Source organism: Micropterus salmoides, unplaced genomic scaffold, assembly GCF_014851395.1.
Source record: "Micropterus salmoides isolate LMB-PRFRI ecotype aquatic unplaced genomic scaffold, ASM1485139v1 Ms_hic_scaffold_17, whole genome shotgun sequence".
In the NCBI taxonomy this organism is placed as follows: Eukaryota; Metazoa; Chordata; class Actinopteri; order Centrarchiformes; family Centrarchidae; genus Micropterus; species Micropterus salmoides.
Window position 1 is genome coordinate 225459 of NW_024040817.1, and position 24387 is coordinate 249845.

At 41.2% G+C, this 24387-nt stretch overlaps 1 long non-coding RNA gene, 1 pseudogene and 3 gene segments (V, D, J or C); 1 reads left to right on the top strand and 4 right to left on the bottom strand.

The window, feature by feature from the left end:
* Positions 1-753: 753 nt before the first annotated feature.
* LOC119906711 lies at positions 754-5438 on the bottom strand. Its single transcript, XR_005445011.1, has 2 exons — positions 5407-5438; positions 754-896 (listed from the first exon to the last, which is right to left on the bottom strand). It is a non-coding gene; the product is annotated as an uncharacterized LOC119906711 (long non-coding RNA).
* Positions 5439-7997: 2559 nt separating this feature from the next.
* On the bottom strand, positions 7998-8527 carry LOC119907648 (the record flags this gene model as incomplete). The annotated part of the segment is given in 2 exon segments: positions 7998-8368; positions 8476-8527. Coding segments are annotated over 2 exon segments (423 nt in total), but the record flags the coding sequence as incomplete, so codon positions are not given.
* A 1294-nt stretch (positions 8528-9821) lies between these two features.
* On the top strand, positions 9822-11300 carry LOC119907492 (the record flags this gene model as incomplete). The annotated part of the segment is given in 2 exon segments: positions 9822-9855; positions 10790-11300. Coding segments are annotated over 2 exon segments (363 nt in total), but the record flags the coding sequence as incomplete, so codon positions are not given.
* A 5950-nt stretch (positions 11301-17250) lies between these two features.
* Positions 17251-17740, bottom strand: LOC119907620 (annotated as a pseudogene).
* A 2808-nt stretch (positions 17741-20548) lies between these two features.
* On the bottom strand, positions 20549-21127 carry LOC119908067. The segment is given in 2 exon segments: positions 20549-20856; positions 21073-21127. Coding segments are annotated over 2 exon segments (360 nt in total).
* Positions 21128-24387: the final 3260 nt, after the last annotated feature.

Genomic DNA, 24387 nt, shown 5'->3' on the forward strand with positions numbered 1-24387 from the left:
ATTTTCCTTCATTTTATCAGTGCAGGATTATATCTGAGGTAATTTCTTCTTCTCCTTGAGTCTCACCTTACAGAGTCTCTGTTTAGCAGAGACACGGGTTGGCCGTTAATCGGAAGGTCCGCGGTTCGATCCCTGGCTCTGGTTGCGTGTCGAAGTGTCCTTCTGTCCTACTGAACCCCGATTTGCCCCTGGCGGCTGTTCCGCCAGTGTATGAATGTGTGTGAATGCTAGTTTCCGTTTGAGCACTTAGGCTCAGTGTATGAATGTGTATGACTGGTGAATGCAGATGTAGTGTAAAAGCACTTTGAGTGGTCGAAAAGACTAGAAAGGCGCTATACAAGTATGGAGCATTTACATTTTATGTCAGTGTTGCATATACCACACAGTGACACATTGGTCTATTCTGATGAAGCATGCAGGGTGAGTATCAAATTTCAAATTTCCATCACATACTCCTCCCTTGTGAGCATTCTTTGATCACTCAAGAATATACAGCATTACAAAAAGATCATCAGGTCATAGAAAGGCATCATGATGTAATCTACACCAGTTTAACCAAGAAAACGAATCTGGGTCCTTCCTTTCATCACAGTTCTGCTGCTGCAACAATGGCATGTTCACTTGTTCATGGAGTGTGATCATTTGAATAGACACACATTTATCAATAGCTCTTACAGTCAAACCTCTGGCACATGGAATAATGCAACATCCACAGAGAGGTAACAGCGCTACAGCAATCATTAGGCCTGCTAGTATGGGCATCACTAAGGCTTTTTATTTAGCAAATACAGAATCAGACCAGTCAAACATATTAGTGTCCACTTCAGAGTTCTCTGCAAGTTCTTCTCGTAGCGAACGCATTCCTTCCAGCACTGGGGTCACCGAACCATCTGGAGCTGTATTGTTGGGCACAAACGTACAAGAGGAGTTATTAAAATTATCCAAGCATCCCAGCCTCTTTGGGTGCTTCTCTTGCCTCTAACACTGCTATGTGATGTCAATGCCTGTGTGTAGTTCACTGTGGTGTTCTGTTGTGGTGGCTTTTGTGCATCATGCTTGTGATCTAAGAACTGCAACAGAGGACTGTTAATGCTATTGCAATGGCAGCAAACATCTCTGTTGTTCCTCGTAGGCCCACATGTCTGGGTGTCTGACTGGGTCCCATGGATGTCTCCTTCCAGAGACAAACATGCTACTCACTCTTAAATCAGCAGTGGTGAGACCAGGAGTTTTCCCACTAGCTCCCTTGTGTTGATGTTTGCTGTCTAACAGCCTTTGAGTCTGAGACAAAGGGTGCCTAAGCGTTCCCAATCCCTCCTTCACTCACAACACAAGGTCAGGGAAAACAGTGGTTCAGTTGCTGATTGTGCACGCTTGTTGATCTGTTACTGTTCTGGTGCAGGCACCTTCCTGCAGTGGCTGGTATGTATCCATGTAGCTCTTTCAGCCTCCACAACCACCACAAAACCTCCTGGCGGGAGACTGCATCGGCTTTGTTGCTGGAGAGGGAAAAACTTCTATCCATTTTGGAAACATATCAACTATCATCAACAGTACTTTTTTGCCTTTGCTTGGGTTTAGCTAAAAACCTCCCTCATAAGGTAATAATAATAATAATAAATTTTATTTATAATGCACTTTACATTTCAGGGAAATCTCAAAGTGCTACAGCAACAAGGGGTTAAAAACAGTTCCAGAAAATAACAATCGCAATAAAACACCGTAACAAAAGATTTAAAACCATGACTGTTAAAAGGCCTTTTGAAATAGAAAAGTCTTTAAGCCCTTCTTAAAAACCTCCAGAGTTTGTGGGGCCCTTAGGGGCTCTGGGAGGGCATTCCAGAGCCGTGGGGCGACTGCCTGGAAGGCCCTGTCTCCCATGGTGGAGAGTTTAGTCCTTGGTTGGTGCAGGCAGTGGGTAGAGGTGGAGGAGCGGAGGTTTCTTAAGGTGGTGAGTGGGGTGAGGAGTTCACTGAGGTAGGCAGGGGTAGTTCCATGTATGCACTGGTGGGTAAGAAGACAGATTTTATATTGAATTCTGTATTGAATGGGCAGCCAGTGGAGGGATTTCAGGACTGGAGTGATATGGTCATATTTGCGCCTCCTCGTCAGGACCCAGGCAGCGCAGTTCTGAATATGCTGGAGCTTTTGCAGTCTCCTGCCATGGATCCCGACGAGGAGGGCATTACAGTAGTCCAACCTGGAGGAGATAAAGGCATGGATCAACTTCTCAGCATCTAGTTGTGAGAGGGAGGGGCGGAGTTTGGCGATGTTTTTGAGGTGGAGGAAGGAGACCTTACAGAGGTGACGGATGTGAGTGTCGAATGTGAGATTTGAGTCAAGTCTGACTCCAAGGTTTGTAACAGAGGTAGACAGGGGAATGTGATGACCAAAAATGGATATACTGCTGAGGGAGGAGGACTGGGTTTGATGTGGGGTACCGATCAGGATGGCTTCGGTTTTGCTGCTATTTAGTTGAAGAAAGTTGTCAGCCATCCATGCCCTTATCTCCTCCTGGCAAACCTGAAGTGCAGATGGCAGAGCTGAGGGGAGTGTGGAGTCCATTTTTATGTATAGTTGTTTATCATCTGCGTAACAATGGAATGAAACTTTGTGTTTATGGATGATGTGACCGAGGGGTAGTAAGTAGATGGTAAAAAGGGTTGGACCAAGGACGGACCCTTGTGGCACTCCACAGCTGACTGTGTGGGGTGATGATTGGGACTGTCCTAGAGCCACATACTCCGTCCTGGCTGTGAGATAAGACTGGAACCAGCCTAGTGTGGTCCCAGAAAGTCCTACCATAGACTGGAGACGGTGAAGCAGGATGTTGTGATCCACAGTGTCAAAGGCGGCCGACAGGTCCAGTAGGAGGAGGTGGTTAAACGGTTCATCTGGTGGTGGATGTGCTGCTAATGAAACCTGTAATCCCCTCCCTGTGTTGTGTCTTAGGCAGATTGAGCATGTTTGACAAAAGTTGTGAGGGTGTGTTGTGAAACCTTTCATGAACCAGTGTCTTGCTTCACCACAATATTTCATTAGTGATACAGTTACAGTTTTACAACACCAGCACTCTGTAGTTTTCTAGTAAGGCTACAACTAAAAAGGAAGAAGAAGAATTGGTTAGTGTTAGATATTAGCCTCTGGCCGCTGCTCCTGTTTAGGAGAGGGAAAACTTTCAACAATGACAACAAGACAGTAATTCTTTCACATCTTAGCATCACATTTTATCATCAACACAGCAGCAGCACACAAAGAAACATCCAGCATAACATAAAGCAACAGACACAGAAAGCAACATGACAATAAGCACCGGGCATCTGGTTTGCTTCCAAGATGTAGTGTCAAAACAGGTCATGTGATCGTCCTTTGGTCAGTAAAGTAAAAACGTAGGTCATGTGTTTGTAGTACCTGAGTACAGGCAGACTATAGACAGCCATTTCGGTCAGCTCAGCTTCGTCAGTTCAAGTTAGTCAAGTGCACTGTTAGTTTACCATGAATCATGAGAGAGAGATTTATCTCTCTGTTCATCCATTTTTAGTAATAGGATCTCTTGTCCATAAAATCATCATCACCTTCTTTATGGTGATTGGTTTTGGAATAGATGAAAAGGCTTGAATGCATTGGAAGAGAGAGCTTTACTCTCATTGTGATCGCATTCCCAGATAAGTTATTCTGTCTATTCGAATTGCAATTAGAGACAGACAGACTAACCTTGTGTGAGGCCATTGTGGGCGAACCGCTTTAGCAACACAATGGTCATCTCAGCATGCTGTGTGTGATGGACTGCAGAACGGAAACCGACCAGCCGCGTGGGAAATATAACATTTTATAACAACAGACCTTTGCCAAATCACCAACAGAGAAATGTGTAGTCTTTGATGTAAAGCTGTGAAACCTGCAGTGCTCACTGGTGCACTAATGCATTTACCACCACTCTGTTGCTCTGTTGGTTGGCCTTCATCACAATCTTTTTGAAAATGTGGGTGCGTACAGGTCACTCCAGCCTGTAGCAGTGAACAAAAAGAAAACATGTTTAATATTTCCAAGCGCTTCTTTTTTTAGTAAATGTTATTTCACACATAAATCAAATCAAACTTTGTGTTAACTACAGCTATAGACTCTCATTCAATTTGCACCTCAGACATGAGGTCACTACAGTGGCCTGTAGGTTTCAGGCCTAATACAAAAGCCACAACATGAATACAAACACCACAACACAAATACAATTAAAGCTGCAAGCAGCGTTGGGCGGGCCCTCGCACGTGTAGCGTGTTGGTGTGTGAGGCGGCCGTGTTGCATATTCTGGATCTCTGCTGCGCAGCTGTGAATTTGCTACGCGCTTCCGACGCTGCATGAAGGTGTTTTACGTCACTTCCTGTGTCCCCTTTGTGGCACTACATCGCACTTGGCGCTATGAATATAAATTAATATTGGCGTGTGGGTGTCTTCGGGGTGGAACAGTTATCAAGCACGTAAAGTTTTGTTCAGATGTGAGCATGTACACTGAAGTTACAACAACTTCCTGTGTCATGGCGAAGAGTTGATCTTTGACGCCACACCACGGACACGCCCATCGACGAAAACTCACAGATAGCACAACTTAACCTAACCTAACAGCTCAGGCTTGTCTCTTCCTCGATTTGTGCATCAGAAAGTACAACTACCATCCAGCATTTTGGCAATGCAAAAGTAAAAAACTCATAGTAACAGTGGATCACTTGCTTCCTGGCAGTGGAAAATAACGTCTTTTTTGTCCTCCAAGGGAGCGTTTTTCATGGAATGTGATGTCACGTCAAAACTATGAATAGGGGGTGCTGCAGCACCTCCGCACCCCTTTGTATAAGTATAAAGTCATCTCCATGGTAACCTGAGACTCCTTGCTTTTTGTTTATGATGCTAATCTGCACAGACAGCTGTTTAATTCACACAAATATCCCGCTGTATATTATTTGACCAGAACAGAAGTATTACTTATTTATCAAACGGGTAAGAAGTTCTTCTTCCACGTAGGCCTACATTTACTAATTTGGCATTATGCGGGAAAAAGTCACAGGAAGAAGAAAGTTCTTTCTGAAATTTGAACCCAGACCTCTTGAATGTGGAACAGCTACATTGCCGCTGTACTACTGTGTAGCTGTGTTCTGTGGACAGTAATCCACTGTTACTAAGCGTCTCTTTCGTTGTCAACTTGTTGTATGTGGCGGTTGTATTCGTGTTGTGCTGGGTTTAAATTTACTAACAGCTACTTTGGCAGTTTCCTAAACTCTTTGTGGTTATCATTCATCACCAATGTAGGCTGTTCAAGCTCATCAGCATTTACTAATAAATTAATATAGTATTACTTTGTTTTTTTACCTTCAATTTGCTTAGGTTTTTCTTTTTCTGTGAGAAATTGTGACTCACCCAGTGTGTGTGTGTCCCAGTTGTTTCCTGTCACTAGTGTCCGTCCCGCCCCTCCAGCTCAGTCCATTTGGATCTGTTTTGTATCTGTCCAGACAATCTCTGTGTACCAATGTCCATTTTTGTCCACCAGTCTCACCTACTGTCCGTTTTCTCGTACCGTGGTTAATACAGAGTTCTTCAGCCCCTTTTGATGGCTATTTTCTCACTTTGTCCTCTTTGTATAAATCTTCAGCTTGCATGCCCTATCAAATTTCAAAATATATATCAAAAAAATATCAAATTTCCATCACACCTATTTCATCAGTGTTTTATTTGCATGAAGACAATTTACTCAGTCCTGTCAATTCATCTACCAAAGTTTAAACAAAAAATATTTTAGCTTTATGATGAGAAACTCATTAGCAAAAAAACAACAACACAGAATATATCAAATTAACAAAATATGAAAGTGATTTCACATTTTACAAATCCACATGGAGGTGCATTGAATTTAAATAAAATACTCACCTAAAACAAAGGAAAACTTACAAAATGACATTTCTTATTATTGTAACCTCTCAGTGTGTTTCAGTAAAATGTAACTTTACAACTTTTAACTGCATGAGTTTCATTCTAATTAAAGTACATTTACATACATTACATTACAGTATGGTTATGTTTTGAAATATCTAGTGTTATGGTTTCTGTGCAGCTGGTGATTCAGATCAGTTCCTCTCCAGCTGAGGGAAGTTTTTGTACGACGTTGTATCACTGTATGAATGGGAAGCTGTGACCACCCTGGTAATAAACTCTTCAGCCTGGACTTCAGACTCCAGACTGACTCCCACTGAACAGATGGAAGAAGGTAAATGCTGCTTGTTTCAGTGTTTCTCCATCACAGCAGAACATCATTGTGGTGAACCTGGTTGCATCCTGAAGCAAAGTTTTCAGAAGAGAGTCTGACCCTGAACAAGGAGCCCCAGGGTGGCCAGCAGTAGAATCAGTGACATCATCATTGTGCTGCCGGCGTGTCAGTGGCTCTGAAAGGCCTGGACAGCCACTGATCAACACTGGCCTCTTAACGGCTGGGAGCAGAGAGGCAGGACACATATGCAAACACACAGAGTCAGTGAGCTGTAGCTGTCCTCAACATATCATGGTGTTTCCCCCTCAGTGCTGAGAGCGTTGATCTACATATTTACATATTTACATGTAGACGATACTGAAAACTTCCCCTACATGTAATATGGTAATATGGTGTTTTAGACCATGATTAGTGACATTAATATCAATGTGGTTTGACATCTTTAGGTGTCTGTAATATGGAAAGTTCTTTAAGTAAAGTAGTGTTGGGTGTTTGAGGGGATGCTGATGCTGACGATCTCAGAGAGCTTCCTCGAGAAACTCCAACCAGAAAACATGGAAGTCATCATCAGCTACATTACTGTTTTAATGACATGATCTTCCTCAGCAGATGGAGTTCACCCAGCTGTCATGGAATATTTTAACTTTGAAGCCGTTCACTAACAGGACGCACCAAGTTAGAGGTGGTTTATGTGATCATGTTTACGAGGAGGGGTCAAGAGGGAAGGGATGAAAGGGGTCGAGGGAAGGTGGATGGGAGAGGGTCGTATAGTGCTACTGAGAACCGAGACCGGGGTCGAGACTCAGGGTGGGGACTCGTCTCTGTAGAGGCTCGCTTGTGGAGCAGCTAATGGGAGAGAGAGTTTGGGCGATCTTATGTATGTGGTGGTGATTGGATTAGCAGGTGTGTGTGATGGGACACTGATGTGGTTTAATCAGTGAAGGGGAAGAGGGAGGCGTGGTCCTGTTCCTGGACCTCAGTTTACATAACGCCATGAGTGGACATCCATCCATCATCAACCTTATCCTGCGTACAGGGTCGCGGGGGCTGGAGCCAATCCCAGCTGACATCGGGCGAAAGGCAGGGTACAACCTGGACAGGCGCCAGTCCATCGCAGGGCCAAAGTGGACATGAAGTCCTAAAGATGCAGGAATTTAAAAATCTACATTTCCATCAAAATGACTCCATCTGCTAAGAAAGATCATGTGATGTGATTGAAAGCTCCACAACAGTTAGTGGATGGATGTTGTGGGGAGTTTTTTTTTTTTTTGCGTTTTGCGAGGGCGTTTATATATTTAAAACACTTTTTTGTGCTTTCAGGGATGTATTGATTTTGTTTGGACAGTCTCTGATCCTGAATGTTTTTGATGACGATCTGTGTCTTCATATTTTCAATTAAATGTACATAGTTGAAATTGCTAATCCAGTATGAGTTTGAGGTCAAAGACTTTTCTTATCTGCTTTCCCAGGCTGGCTACTCTGGATTATTTGGCAAATCAGAAAAGAGAGTGGGATTATAAAAAGACATGAATAGATGGTGAGAAGCTGTGATGGACAAAGTAATTTGATTTCATATTTTTTTGTAATATTATTTTGCTACATATTCATTGGTAGTTAAAGCAAAAGTTGTGAAATCTTGAACCTCATAGATGACATGTGTGTGTTTGTGTGTGTGTGTGTGTGTGTCCTCAGTGAAGTGTATCAGTCTCTGCAGTAGCTTCCAGCTGCAGCAGTCAGTTCAGTTTCTGTTCAGTCTGACTGAGGGAGGTTTTTGTACGACGCTTTTCCACTGTGTGAACAACCACTGACTGTTGATATAGTGATTACTCAGACAGTAGTAAACTGCTGCATCTTCAGTCTGGACTCCACTGATGGTCAGAGTGAAGTCAGAGTTTGATCCACTGCCTGTAAAACGATCTGGAATCCCTGATTCTCGACTGCTAGCATAGTAAATGAGGACTTTAGGAGTTTCTCCATCTCTCTGTTGGTACCAGGCTAAAAGGTGGTTGTTGCTCCAAACATGAACATCCTGACTGGACCTACATCTGATGGAGACGGAGCCTCCCAGAGCAGAGCTCACTGCTCCAGGCTGAGTCACTGTGACCTGGCCTCTGGACTCTGAGGATACAGAGACAAAAACATAAAGCAGCGTCATGGTTTTGTGGGCTTCATTTCAGAGGGACGGATGTTCATAGAGGAGAGGAGTTTGATTCTCTGGACTTTACCTGTGAAGCAGCAGCAGAGGAGAGTCCAGATGAGGACGCAGATCAAAGTCATGTTTTTGATGAGGAGGATTTCTGTGGCTTCTGTTGTCATGAAGGACAGCTGTCAGTCATCCAGTGTTCAACTCTCAGGACTATAAAGTCTCCCAGAGCACTGGAGCATGGTGCTGCTGATGCAAAGTGGCTCTCTATGGAAATGCTCTGACTGACTCCAGCAGGGACTTGGATTACTCTGATGATGCTGTTTATCAATGGATCAATCAATTTACCTGAGTATTGATAAGACATTTTTTAAAAAACTCTTGTTTAAAATATGTTATGAGTTATTTCAGTTAATTGCTAGAGAAAAAAAATGTACCAGCAGTATTCCCTTTACACAGCAGCAATAAAATATTTCTTGTAAATCTCAACTTAAACATTAATGTAATCAAATCAAATATTAAACCACAGCTATTTACCACTGCCAGGGAATTACCTTTTATCTAGCTTGTTAAAACAAGTTACCATCAGAGTCCAGTTTTCTTGGGATTGGGAACATAGAAACAGTCTATGTTCAGTAGAAAGTGTCCCTGTTACAGTGAGGTGAAGTGGTCGAGCACAAGGTGTACTGGGGTTCCCGTGAAACTGTCGTGGTTGTGCTCGCCTCACGCACACGCCCGCCTGCTGCCAAAGTTGAGTTGTCTTGAACTTTTTGTACGAGACGCGCAGCACAATCATTGAAGAGAGACTGATCCTCGCTGTTTGTGAGTTTCCAGAATCTAAATAGTTATCAGGACATCAACAGGAGGGAATTCACATGGCAGAGCATCCCCGCAAAACTAAATGCAGGCCTATCAGGTAAAGTTAGTCTGTGTACAATTTTAATTTATGTTAAAGGCTGCGGCTGTGTAGCGCACAGAAGCCGTTGCCATGGTTACTATCCATAGAGCGCCGGCCGTTCACTCGCAGAGAGCTGTCTCCCTGTCTGTTCACCTGAGAACCTGCCGAAGCCTCTCCGCTGCTTGTTTGGGTTATTTTGCAGGCTGATCAACATCCCACCTCTCCTGTGACCCATGGTTTGATTGTAGTCCTATGTGTATTCAGAGCCAGTGAGCAACGGACTTTCAAAATAATAATTTAAAAAACTGTCGCCGTTAATTAATGAATGCTTTAACGTGATAATATGTTAAGGCAGCCCTAAAATTAACATATCAAATTAAAACAGTCTTATTTTCACATGTCAGCTGATAAAATGTTACAAACAGAAACTATTTTTGTTGAGTTTGTTTGTGTCAAAGTCAGAGAGCCGTGTCTCTCTACAGTGAGAGGTTTTTGTACGGCGGCTCAATGAGTTTGTATCACTGTGGTTGACTTTTGGTGGAGGAACCAGACTGGATGTTGGAAGTAAGTTTCTTCTCAAATACTAAATGCAATATTATCAAGTCCTGCTTTAAATTCAACTTTTCAATGTTTAAGGCAGATAAATATATCTTATCTTTTAATTATAAAACTTTTATTGTTCATGTTTTTATTTCTCTTCCTTTACCATGGAGGCTAACTCAGAGCAGCTTAACTAAACTGTTCCTCACACAGTCCTGTCAAAATCAAATATAATCAACTTGGAAGTGAAGAAAATATAAAACTTTAATCTTAATGTAAAAATGCTTAGATTAGTTCATTTTAAAATGCTGTCTACAATAATGGCTGTTGTTGTGATTAAATACAATTCACTTTCATGTAAAACTGAAGTAAAGATAAATATGAGTGTTTTAAAAATGTTGCTTATTGTTATGAATTTGGAAAAAGAATACAGTATTTCCATATTAATAGTGAAAGGACAACTGGCACTACTTTCAACACAGTGGTCAGTGTATCTGTCAGTAAGTGAAGTGATACCGCTGAGCAGTGATACCTGTGTGACTGAATTTGCACTTGAAAAGTAACGACGTTTAAACTGTATCTAGTGGTTCAACTCATCATTATAGCTGTTAATGTAAGTGAAGAAACAGTTTGAAATCCAGATGAAGAACATCTGATTGTTGTCAGATCATTTCTGTTTTGGTTTCCACTGAATAAATTATTGTACAGTCAAGTTTTTTGATGATCTTGATAAGAAAGTTTGATATTTTATTTCCAGTGCAGTTTGATATATTTCAGGTCGTTCTGTATGATGATTCTCTCTGTGCTGATTTGCATGAGAGGCTTCTTAAAGGGAAGTGAAACAATGTGTGAGTGAGTGACTGGTGGAGCAGAAAAAACATCTGACAGAAACTCCTTAAAGGAGAAACTCAGCTCTCACACAGTAAAGGTGTCCTCTAAGCTGATTGGTGTCTCCTAGGTGATGTCCGTCCCACCCTGACGGTGCTGCCCCCCTCCAGTGAGGAGCTGCAGCAGGGGAAGGCCACGCTCATGTGCCTGGCCAACAAGGGCTTCCCCTCAGACTGGAGTCTGGCCTGGAAGGTGGACGGCAGCAGCAGCAGCAGCAGCTGGGAGGAGAGCAGGAGCCCCGGGGTGCTGGAGAAGGACGGCCGCTACAGCTGGAGCAGCACCCTGAGGCTCCCTGCAGACCAGTGGAGGAAGGTGGGCTCTGTGACCTGTGAGGCCACCCAGGGCTCCCAGGCTCTGGTCTCAGAGACACTGAGGAGAGACCAGTGTTCCCAGTCCTGACCTGATTCACTGGGACTCTGCTACTGATTTTACTCTGCTACTGCTCTCTGAAATCTGTAACACCCTCGTTCTGTGTCTCTACTTTCCCCTCAGTCACTCTCTAATTGCGTTTTTCAATTGCAAGTTTATTTTCTTGATGTAATTTTGATTATTTCTACACAATAAAAACCAGTTCATCACAATACTTGTTTTCATTTATGTTATTGTGAAAGTAACAGTTCAGTGAGCGGCTGGCTCACTTGGTAGAGCACTTGCCCCATTTATAAGGCTGAGTCCTTACTGCAGCAACCTGGGTTTCACTGTTCTATTGAAAATACAGGCTACAAATGGCCAAAAAATATCTTTAAAAAAAGAACAGATCATGCTGTGTTAAAAGTTCCATAATAACCCCGAAATGTTTAATTAAGCTAAGTTAAAAGGCATGTATTCATCCTTTGTGGATTCCTTAAAGCTTTAGGGACACCAGCTTTATTAAACTTATTGTTCTTTTTTGTTTGGTAGAAAAGGTAATTTAATACATATTTAAATGTAAATGAGGTAATACTGTATGTTATGAAGTGTGTGATTGGCAGAAAGTGTTGAAACGGGCTTCTTCTTTACATAGAAATAAATATTCTATTTTAAAAAACTAAACAAATGTTAAAATGTTGCTACTACTAGTAACTTATCTACTTTTCAACTCATCTACAGTAGATATGTATATATAGCATTTCCCTACATATTTACATATTTACATGGAGTGGACATTGAAAAGTCTGGTAGTAAATTGATTCATTGATTTGTGACAATTTGTTTTGTCCAGTTTAATCTTTTTATTTTTTACAGTAATTAGTGGCATGAGCTTGCTGGATGTCACTGGTCAAAGTATTCAAATTTGAAAACAGAGAGGCATGTGGAACGGGAGATGACACGGTGAGCATTTGTGTAATCTCGTGAGACTTGGTGTAATTCAAACATGGCAGCGCGCAGCTAAACAAACAATCCGCCAATTTAAGCCAACAAATATTAACAGTCAAATCGCTCTGGAGGACCTCGAAGATGAGTGTTTGGAGGACCTTGAAGTTTACATTGATGAGTGTTTTCACAGAGTGGCCATGGGGAAATCAAAGAGAAACTACACTGAAGATTCACCTGGAGCATCACCGGAAGCAGTCTCCTCACAAGGCGCAGATTTCACAGAAATCCTGGATTCAATAGACAAGAAATTGTCTAGCTTTGATGCCCGATTAATTCTGGGCAGAAAACAAGGTCCGCCAAGGTTTGGTTAAATCTCTCACGGAGGGAATGATGAGGCTCTCGGCGGAAAATAAAAACATTAGAGGAGCGATCATCAATCTCCAGGCTCGTAGTATGCGGGATAATCTGGTAATTTTGGGCATCACGAGCAGGCCCGCCGTCAGGGGGCGGTCAAAGGGTATAGATGACCCGGCCCGAGGCCTTGGGGCCCATGCAAAGGTCTATGGTTAACCCTTAAATGTGATCAAGTTAGACACTTTACTAACGGTCTTTTATAAATAACAAAACTTTTTAAATGTATTTACATGAAAAATAAATTTATTGTTGTCATTAAAACATATTTCAAACTTGTCATTTCAACTTTTCATACTTTCTCACAGTACACATCCATTTTCTTACGCAGTGAAAAACAAATGTATAACTTATAATAACGAGTCGGGGCTAGTGAACTCCTCACAGCTGAATCGATGCGATATCGCGCTGTGAGTCACGGTAAATAACTGAAAGAGTTTTCAGAGGCTAAAATCTGAGGCGCAGGTCTCCTCTGTTTGGGACTGTGAGCTGCTCTTTATCTGAGGTGCTAAAGTGAACATTTTTGTGGATTTGTGGTGAGATTTCTGCCTGAACAAAAGTGTTTTCAGTTAGTTTCAGTTAGTTTCGTTTACCTCCTCCTATCATCTGGTAGTACAGTCCCAAACGGTTCTGTGTCTGCAGACGTTCAGCAGCGCAACATCGCAGGTGTATGCACAGCAGAGTATAGGGCAGGTAGACTGTTAAAGTATATTATTAATTCTCATACATGATTGATTACATTGTTGTAATATTATGACTTTTTTTCTGGACCTGTCAGAGAACACAGATATGTGGGGGATATTCTGAATGTTCAGAAAAAATTGAACATCAGCAGAAACCTGCTGAAACACATGAGCTAAAGTGCAGGAGTTTCTAACTGAACTAAAATTATTTAATATCATTGAGGTGAGTAAAGGGCCCTGCGATGGACTGGCGACCTGTCCAGGGTGTACCCCGCTTTTCGCCCAATGTCAGCTGGGATAGGCTCCAGCTTATATGTGAGCATGGCCTGGATGAGTCTATAACACTGAATTTGGATTTTTTTTTTTTTTTATTTATTGAAACAGGAAAAGATTAAGAGCAATCGGGCCTGACTCAGTATAGAACTGATTTTCAGCAGGTTCCTGTTCTGCAGAACATGAATACCTCAAACACAACAAAACTCCAAGACCATACAATAACAAACACACAGCAACAAGCACACAAACTACGATGTGGAGGTCATAAAGCTATCACAGATATACCTGTCCATCAGATGGCGAGCAAAAGTTTGTTTAAATAGTCTTATTGATGTTATAGATCTGATGTGCTGTGGAGTATCATTCCAGGCTCTAGTGAGTAAATTAAAGAAAGATTTCTGTCCATAGCAGTTTCTAAAAGCTGGTATAGGGAGAAGTCCATTTGCAACAGATCTTGTAGTGCGTTCGGGCCTTGAGCTGAGTTTTGGAGCTAGCGCAGACAATCCTGCAGTAGTGTGTCCATTTAAGATCTGATAAAAAAGGTTCAAACCATGGCTTATTCTATAGTTCTGAAACGTCAAGGCATTACTCAAAGATAGTGCAACACAGTGGTGAGTCCAGCCTGGAAGCCTGTTGTGAATCTTATAGGCTCTATTGTAGAGTCTCGCTACAGGTTCAAGGATCTCATTTGTTGTGAGTTACCAAACAGGTAAACAATATGACAGAGTGGACAATATAATGGCATGAAGATATGTTTTAGAAACAGAATGCAGTAAATATGGTCTAATTTTACTATAAACAAATAACTTTTGGTTTAACTTTCTGGTTAAAATTTGGACATGGTCACGATAAGTAAGATGTGAGTCAAGAGAGACTCCCAGATACTTATACGTGGATACAATTGAAAGTTTTTGATTAGAAAAGGTGATGAAATTTGATATAGACAGTTGTTTCCTAGATGAATAAAAATACATACATTCTGTTTTCTTAGTATTAAGTGTTAAATGGTTATCCTGTAGCCAATCATGTAAATGCTATAGGTCTGAGTTAAGTTTGTAATTAATTGTATCAATATCTGAGCCAGACAAAAAAATGACAGTGTCATCAGCATATAACAAAGTACTAGAAACATCAAACACATTAGGAAGATCATTAATGTACATAAGGAAAAGTAAAGGACCTAAGATGCTGCCCTGTGGAACTCCCATAGAACACACTTGTGACTGTGATGTTACCGAGCCGATTCTTACAGTCTGAGATCGGTCACTTAAATATGATTTAAACATATCTATTGCAGAGAAGGACAAATGAAAAGAAAGAAGTTTATTTAACAAAATTTGATGGTTAACTTTTCGAAAGTCTATGTATATGACTCCAGTAACCTGACCTTTATTTAAAGACACCATCTGTGTCACTATAAGGCTAATGGCCAAGAGCTTCTATGAAATTGCCCTTGTTTGTTTTAGAACTAAGAAGTTGGTCGAGGTGGTGCTGGATTGGGTGTCGATGAGGGGCCCAGTTTGGAAAATGTTGTCCCCCTGTCCAAAATTCCTTACAGCGGGCCTGTCCCGGAGCAGGCGGATTTAGCCCCAGAGGAGCTTCATTCAAAATCATCTGAAGCTCCCGGACGCTTGCCTTTGATCGAGTACACCGCCTGGGAGAACCCAGGCCCATGGTCGCGAAGTTTGAACACTTCAAGCAGAAGGAACTGGTTAAAGGCCGCGGCAGGGAGCTGAGAGGAACCAACTGCAGCATGAACAACCGGTTTCCCCAGGAGATCCTGTTCCTGATAAGAAAGAAGCTTATTGCAGATGATGAATAAACTTTACGTTTGATGGCCAGCTGTACCGCGACAGAGACACCACTCCTTTTTTTCCACTAAGAACCAAATCCAGCAACGGGTGAACTTTATCACTATGCAATAATTTTTTCCCTCTTTCCTTCTCAGTTAATTTCTCCGTGACAGATGGCAGGTTAATAGGCCTAGTTATAAAATACAGTTCACGTCTCAACACTGTGGTTATCTTACTAGACTGTCTGATAATGTTTTGTGGGTTTTCCTCTGTTTTTGTTTCACTGTTTCTTTCTTTTGTTAATGGTGCTCTTTCTCCTCCGTTTACACGTTGATCAGCCGCGCTATTTTCATGCTGTTTAATTCGGGCACATCGCTAGCACACACACACACAGGTGCATACAACATGCACACATAGACACACACATACAGGCGCATACAACACACACACACACAAGGATACAACACACACTAGCCTACACTACATCCCTTAAGTATAATTTATACTTCTGCAACAAATTGATGGCGTAGCCTCTGCGTAGCCCCCTACCCTACACTGTCACCTACGCCATAGCCTGACGTGCACTTCTTCAAAAATGTAACCACACATCGAGGTAACGCAAACCGTAAGCACTGTGATTTGTCGGCTGCGTAGCCTCACAATACCTCAGAGCCGATAGAAAGTGTCCTGTGCTTTGAAGTAACTTTTACTAGCGGCCAAAACAGTGGCTGAACTCGTGGATCAATATATTTGACCATCAAACCCGAGCGAAATGACTCGTTTCACTATCAGAATGTGATCCATTCGGTCGATATCATTTGAAAAGGCTACACCAGCCACACGTATACAATTCGTGAAAGAGACGGACAAGAACGCACAAGTATAAATGCATGGCTACGTGCGTAGCCTACAGGGTAGCTTCGCACATAGATCCTAGGCAGGAGTATAAATCAAGCTTAGTTGAATGATGACCACACTTAAGCTCACCTCTTGGAATGTTCGCGGAGTTGGTTCAAGGGAAAAGAGATTAAATTGTTTTAATCTAAATAATGTGCAAGCAGACATTGTCCTACTACAGGAGACTCATTTATCCAAGACTGCAGATAAACTAACCTCACCACAGTTTCCTCACTCGTACTCTGCCTGTTTTAACTCAAAACAAAGAGGTGTCACCATTATGATAAACATCATCTGAACCTGTTTGGTCTGATGGCCTTCAGCACATAAGCCTTTATTGTTGTTTTGTATCCTTACTGTGAGTCGGTGGTTTTATGGTGTTAGTGGAATGCATGTCTTTAACTGCCGTGTTGTTGCTGTAGTATGAAAGAGGCTCAGGAGCGCGAACAGAGCTGAATCTTACCCGGTGTCCCCACATTACAAGCAGAATAGTGTCTGATGCAACCAGGAGAGAAAACAGGCTTGTGCTTCGTTTCTAACTGAGTTTTGAGCCCATTGACAATAAGGCAATGGAAGCTGGATTAATTTCATTGAAAAACTTACATATAGTCCCATTAAGAATGAACTTTTGATCTCGATTCACTTGTCTGGTTTTGAGCTTTTTATTTACAGTCTATAGTTTTGAGGTGCATGTAAAAGAACATGTGTTATTGCACATATTTCATAAAAAGTATATGCAGTTATAATTAAATTATATACATGTAAATGTGAGCCATTTTGATTATGAGGTTTTCTGATGCTGATCTTTGCCTGAGACTGAGGTAAAAGGTCATGACAGAGACTTTTCTTCTTAACGGTCCCAGGGTGGCTCCTTTGGATGACTTGGCAAATAAGACAAGAGAATGGCACATTAAGATATGAATGGATGGTGAGATGTTGTGATGGAGAAACTAATTTATTATTCAACAATATATTTTTATCATTGACCTTGTTTTGTTTAATCAAGGTCAATGATATGTGTGTGTGTGTGTGTGTGTGTGTGTGTGTGTGTGTGTGTGTGTGTGTGTGTGTGTGTCCTCAGTGAAGTGTATCAGTCTCTGCAGTAGCTTCCAGCTGCAGCAGTCTGTTCAGTTTCTGTTCAGTCTGACTGAGGGAGGTTTTTGTACGACGCTTTTTCACTGTGTGAACAACCACTGACTGTTGATGTAATGTGCACTCTGACAGTAGTAAACTGCTGCATCTTCAGTCTGGACTCCACTGATGGTCAGAGTGAAGTCAGAGTTTGATCCACTGCCGGTAAAACGATCTGGAATCCTGATGCTCGAGTGCTAGCACGATAAATGAGGAGTTTAGGAGTTTCTCCAGCTCTCTGTTGGTACCAGGCTAAAAGGTGGTATGGGCTGCTATAGTAAACATCCTGACTGGTCCTACATCTGATGGAGATGGAGCCTCCCAGAGCAGAGCTCACTGCTCCAGGCTGAGTCACTGTGACCTGGCCTCTGGACTCTGAGGATACAGAGACAAAAACATAAAGCAGCGTCATGGTTTTGTGGGCTTCATTTCAGAGGGACGGATGTTCATAGAGGAGAGGAGTTTGATTCTCTGGACTTTACCTGTGAAGCAGCAGCAGAGGAGAGTCCAGATGAGGACGCAGATCAAAGTCATGTTTTTGATGAGGAGGATTTCTGTGGCTTCTGTTGTCATGAAGGACAGCTGTCAGTCATCCAGTGTTCAACTCTCAGGACTATAAACTCTCCCAGAGCACTGGAGCATGGTGCTGCTGATGCAAAGTGGCTCTCTATGGAAATGCTCTGACTGACTCCAGCAGGGACTTGGATTACTCTGATGATAAAGATGATCAGTGGATCAATCAGTTTATCAGAGTACTGATTATGAATGAGTGAGAGTTCATTTGAATGTTGGGATGGAAATTGTAAATATACTTGTGAAGAAACAAATAAATAAAGAAGTTACAACAAACTGATGCCTTTGTGATATTTATTAAAGATAAAGGCAGAGCTCACACTTATTAGGGCCACTGGAGGTTAAAGAAATTAATAATTTACCAAGGACTGTGAGCATTAAGACTTAGTTTTAGTGTCAAGTTAAAGGTTTTAGTTAAGGTGAGGTTGTGGCTCGGGAATGTGTGTGTTTGTTTGTGCCTTTTCCACATACATTTTGTCACAAGGACAACATAGTGTTGCTTGTCTGTATCTTTAAACAATAACGATCACTCACCAATCAGCCATAACAGTATGACCACCTGCTGGTCATTTAGGTCTCCCTTTTGCCGCCAAAACAGCCCTGTCCCGTCGAGACCGGGACTCTGTCAGAACCAGCTTAAACTTTTTCACCAATTTGAACTACAGTAGCTCGTCTGTGGATCGGGCCACACGGACCAGCCTTTGCTCCCAACATGCATCAATGAGCCTTGGCCGTCCATGACCCTGTCGCCGGTCCAGTGCTTTTTTTCCTTGGACCACTTTTGATAGGTACTGACCACTGCGGACCGTTTTGGAGATGTTCTGACCCAGTAGTCTAGCCATCACAATTTGGCCCCTTTGAAAGTAGCTCAAATCTGTACACTTGCCCATTTGACCTGCTTCTAACATTTCAACTATGAGGACTCAATGTTCTCTTGCTGGCTAATATTTCCCACCCACTGACAGATGTCATGAAAATGAGCTCATCAGCTTGATTTACGTCCCCTTTCACAGCTCATATAGTTATGGCTGATCGGTGTAATTATAAAGATCAGTTGTGTTGCTGTCTTCCTGAAAACAGTAGATTATTTAATTCCACAAAGAATGAGTCTGCCTCTGTGTTTATAAAGTCACAGACTTAAAATTATAACCATTTCCCATCTGTAGTGTTATCTGGACAGTTGCAAACCAGTACTGTCCTCTTGTGGAATTGTTTTGGTACTACACAAGTGTTCAAGTCACTAATATAAGCTTTTCCCTCAAGTGTTAATCAGAGTTATTTAAACAGATCCAGTATGTAAAAGTCCAAACATTGTTTCGTCTGGAGAATCAATATTGTCATTCAAAAACAGTGTCCATCTTAATTAGGTCAATGGATAATCCACAGAACGTAGTCATACAGGGACAACTTTACTTAGAGAAATAGTCCCTATGAAGGGAGGTTGTGGAAATTGAATTAACCTCCTCTCTATGGGGTTGAGAAATCTCAGAAACATTTTAAAACCATGACAAATAAAACATAACTGCTGCATTTTATGAAGAGAGCAGGATGGAGGAGAAGGACGGCCGCTACAGCTGGAGCAGCACCCTGAGGCTCCCTGCAGACCAGTGGAGGAAGGTGGGCTCTGTGACCTGCGAGGCCACCCAGGGCTCCCAGATTCCGGCCTCAGAGACACTGAGGAGAGACCAGTGTTCCCATTGCTGACCTGAATCACTGGTACTGGTTTTACTCTGCTAGTGCTCTCAGTCTGTCTGGTTCTCAGTTTCTCTCATGAGATGTTTCAATATGGACCTCAGGTGGTTAATGTGCTTGTGTTGATCGTTGATTGATTTTTATCATGTAGACTATATTATAAAGTAACACATCTTGTTGACTTACTTTCTTTGACATATATGTTAGCAACATTAGTAAGTTTCATAATATCAAGTTTATTTTTACCAGGTTACATTTTGATGGTTTGTGTTCTTTGCTATTACTAATGTCACCATTGGATAACATACACATACCTAGAAATTATTAAAAGTAGAATTTAAAAGAAGGAAGGTATTATCTGCATAAAGTGATTTGATATATTCCACCAAATAATATTTAAATGAGACTTTGTCACTTCACCAAAAGAGAACGACTGTTTCTGTCTCTTGGTGTCAGCACAATTAACACATTATGATTTTTCACTGCTTATAGTTTACACCCATCCCATTTACCAAATCAGCTGTATCCCTGCACATTATAAACATATAACTGTTGTTGCTGTCTTAAATTAAAACAATGGATCCATTTAATCCGAAGAGACTGGATTATTCTTAGAGTCAGATCACCAGGATTTTATAATTTTATGTGAACATTTTACACAGAAATAATGCTCAGTGTCCTGCTCTGTTCTGAAATGCTCTCTGTTATATAGAGGTATATCATGTATGAGTTTGACAGTCTTAAGGTAGTTTTTTTTCAAAGCAAAGAAAAGTTAAAGTTAAACATTTTTACCAAAATTAAGTTATTGATTATGTGGTAATGTTACTTAGTCTATAATTAAAAGCTGAAATAAAACAGTTTTGGTTCTGACTTTGAGCAAACTTACAGTGTGCACAAACTGCATAAAATATACTCCTAAAAGTGTACTTAAATATATGTATTTTTCATGCTGAAAGCATTGCTGGTGTATACCATAAAAATGTATGTTAATCCAATATCTAGTGTTATAGTTTCTCTGCAGCTGTTGATTCAGATCAGTTCCTCTCCAGCTGAGGGAGGTTTTTGTACGACGTTGTATCACTGTGTGAGTGGCCAGCTGTAACAGTGCTGACAATAATAATCTCCTGCATCTTCAGTCTGGACTCCTCTGATGGTCAGAGTGAAGTCAGTCCCAGATCCAATTCCAGTAAAACGATCTGAAACTCCAGACTGACGGTTTGTAGAATAATAAATCAGGAGTTTGGGAGATTCTCCAGCTTTCTGAAGGTACCAGTTGAGGCAAGTACCAGCACTTGAACTGGCTTTACATCTGAGAGAGACAGTCTGTCCTGGAACAACAGACTGAGCTCCAGGAGACTGAGTCAGGATGATTTCTCCTGATGAATCTGGAAAACATGAAAAAGAGGAGAAGGGTTATTGAGACAAATCCAGTTTGGAGAAAGATGATCAACATCCAAACAGAAGAGTCTCATTTCTTTAACATGGAGAACAGATGGAAGAAGGTAAATGCTGCTTGTTTCAGTGTTTCTCCATCACAGCAGAACATCATTGTGGTGAACCTGGTTGCATCCTGAAGCAAAGTTTTCAGAAGAGAGTCTCACCCTGAACAAGGAGCCCCAGGGTGGCCAGCAGTAGAATCAGTGACATCATCATTGTGCTGCCGGCGTGTCAGTGGCTCTGAAAGGCCTGGACAGCCACTGATCAACACTGGCCTCTTAACGGCTGGGAGCAGAGAGGCAGGACACATATGCAAACACACAGAGTCAGTGAGCTGTAGCTGTCCTCAACATATCATGGTGTTTCCCCCTCAGTGCTGAGAGCGTTGATCTACATATTTACATATTTACATGTAGACGATACTGAAAACTTCCCTACATGTAATATGGTAATATGGTGTTTTAGACCATGATTAGTGACATTAATATCAATGTTGGTTTGACATCTTTAGGGGTCTGTAATATGGAAGTTTCTTCAAGTAAAGTAGTGTTGGGTGTTTGAGGGGATGCTGAGGCAGATGATCTCAGAGAGCTTCCTCAAGAAACTCCAACCAGAAAACATGGAAGTCATCATCAGTGACATTACTGTTTTAATGACATGATCTTCCTCAGCAGATGGAGTTCACCCAGCTGTCATGGAATATTTTAACTTTGAAGCCAACGCGATCATCCATCCATCATCAACCGCTTATCCTGCGTACAGGGTCACGGGGGCTGGAGCCAATCCCATGTTTAATGGACAGGCCGCCAGTCCATCGCAGGGCCAACGTGGACATGAAGTCCTAAAAATGCAGAGAAATAGGAATTTGAAAATCTACATTTTCCTGAAAACTGGGTGACTCCGTCTGCTAAGAAAGATCATGTGATGTGATTGAAAGCTCCACAACAGTTAGTGGATGGATGTTGTGGGGAGTTTTTTTTTTTGCCATTTCCAAGGTTAAGAATAAAAATTAGTCTCAGTGTATTTGTGGAGTTTTGATTTGCATGTTGGAGAAAATGTGTTATTCGATATTCTTTAGTAGATGCGGATATAGTTACATCAAGGAGGTTACTTCTTTCTTTTGAATTTTTATGATTTAAGTTGATATTAGCTTTTCTATAGATAATACGCATTTATATATTTAAAATACTTTTTTGTGCTTTCAGGGATGTACTGGTTTTGATTGGACAGTCTCTGATCCTGAATGTTTCTGATGACGATCTGTGTCTTCATATTTTCAATTAAATGTACATACTTGAAATTGCTTTAATCCAGGATGAGGCTGAGGTCAAAGACATGAACAAGACTTTTCTTATCTGCTTTCCAGGCTGGCTACTCTGGATTATTTGGCAAATCAGAAAAGAGAGTGGGATTATAAAAAGATCTGAATAGATGGTGAGAAGCTGTGATGGACAAAGTAATTTGATTTCATATTTTTTGTAATATTGTTTTGCTACATGTTCATTGGTGGTTAAAGCAAAACTTGTGAAATCTTCAACCTCATAGATGACGTGTGTGTGTGTGTGTGTGTGTGTGTGTGTGTGTGTGTGTGTGTGTGTGTGTCCTCAGTGAAGTGTATCAGTCTCTGCAGTAGCTTCCAGCTGCAGCAGTCACTTCAGTTTCTTTCAGTCTGACTGAGGGAGGTTTTTGTACGACGCTTTTTCACTGTGTGAACAACCACTGACTGTTGATGTAATGTGCACTCTGACAGTAGTAAACTGCTGCATCTTCAGTCTGGACTCCACTGATGGTCAGAGTGAAGTCAGAGTTTGATCCACTGCCTGTAAAACGATCTGGAATCCCTGATAGTAGCTGATTAGCATACTTAACAAGCAGTTTAGGAGTTTCTCCATCTCTCTGTTGGTACCAGGCTAAACAGTTCCCATTGTAAACATTGTGACTGGTCCTACATCTGATGGAGACGGAGCCTCCCAGAGCAGAGCTCACTGCTCCAGGCTGAGTCACTGTGTACTGGCCTCTGGACTCTGAGGATACAGAGACAAAAACATAAAGCAGCGTCATGGTTTTGTGGGCTTCATTTCAGAGGGACGGATGTTCATAGAGGAGAGGAGTTTGATTCTCTGGACTTTACCTGTGAAGCAGCAGCAGAGGAGAGTCCAGATGAGGACGCAGATCAAAGTCATGTTTTTGATGAGGAGGATTTCTGTGGCTTCTGTTGTCATGAAGGACAGCTGTCAGTCATCCAGTGTTCAACTCTCAGGACTATAAACTCTCCCAGAGCACTGGAGCATGGTGCTGCTGATGCAAAGTGGCTCTCTATGGAAATGCTCTGACTGACTCCAGCAGGGACTTGTATGTGAAATATAGTCATCATATACATAACAAACAAATTATCTTTTTAGCACCACTGTTACTGCTTTGTATAACAATTTGTAAGATGCCTGCTTCTGTTTTTTTAATGGAGTTATTGCACTTTCCAATTCTAATGTTGTGTCAGTACCAGAACAGGTAGAGGTTACAAAGAACTGTCAGTCACCTGCTGTGCTGTGGAAACACCTTGACACTGCTGTGTAACTATTCATTGTTTGAATTTTAATGCATCATTTGCAACACTTGTTTGCTGTCAGTGAAACCATACTGGATGTTAACTGTAAGTATATTTGATCTTTTAATAACCAAGATTCCACTTTTTAGCCTACTGTATTTTAGCTGACAATTGAAATTATAAATAATTGTAGTGATTTTTGAATGTGCTACTTTAAATCCTTAAACTGACTAAAATATTATTCAGTTAACCAGTTTTGTTTCACTGGAATTTAAATTCATAGTTATATGATATCACATTTCCCAATAAAATTATTCTTACTGAAAAAAATATTCAAAAATTTATCCCAAGTACTGGGCCAAGTATTATATTTTACTTGATCTATGTGAAATTCATTGATTTTTCATTGTATTTTATAAATTATTATATTAAAACATCGCTTGTAAAATTTATTTTTTGTTTCACTTTAAACCTTACTTATGTTTGTAGTTTGCTATTAAATGTCTAGTGTGAAATATTTAGGAGGATTTATTGACAGAAATGCAATACAATATCCTTAACTATGATTTCAGTAATAGACCTTACATAATGAACCATTATGTTCTTATTACCTTAGAATGAGCAGTTTCTTTGTACATACACACCAGGTCCACTAACATGGACTTCGTCATGTTTCCGCAGTAGCCCAAACGGACAAACTGCTCTACAGAGTGTATTTCATCATTACGTTGAATACTTACGAAAAACAAGCAGAAGATGAACAACAAGTAAAGTTAGTAGTATTTTTAGTAGTTGTATGGTTTATTAGATGTAAGAAGAGAAGTGAAATTTTGACATATGGAGGATCACAAATATTATTTAGCACAAGAGCCGACAGTGTTTCAGCCACCTCAACTTCTGCTCTGTGAGTGCAAAGGAACTGACTGATGATGCA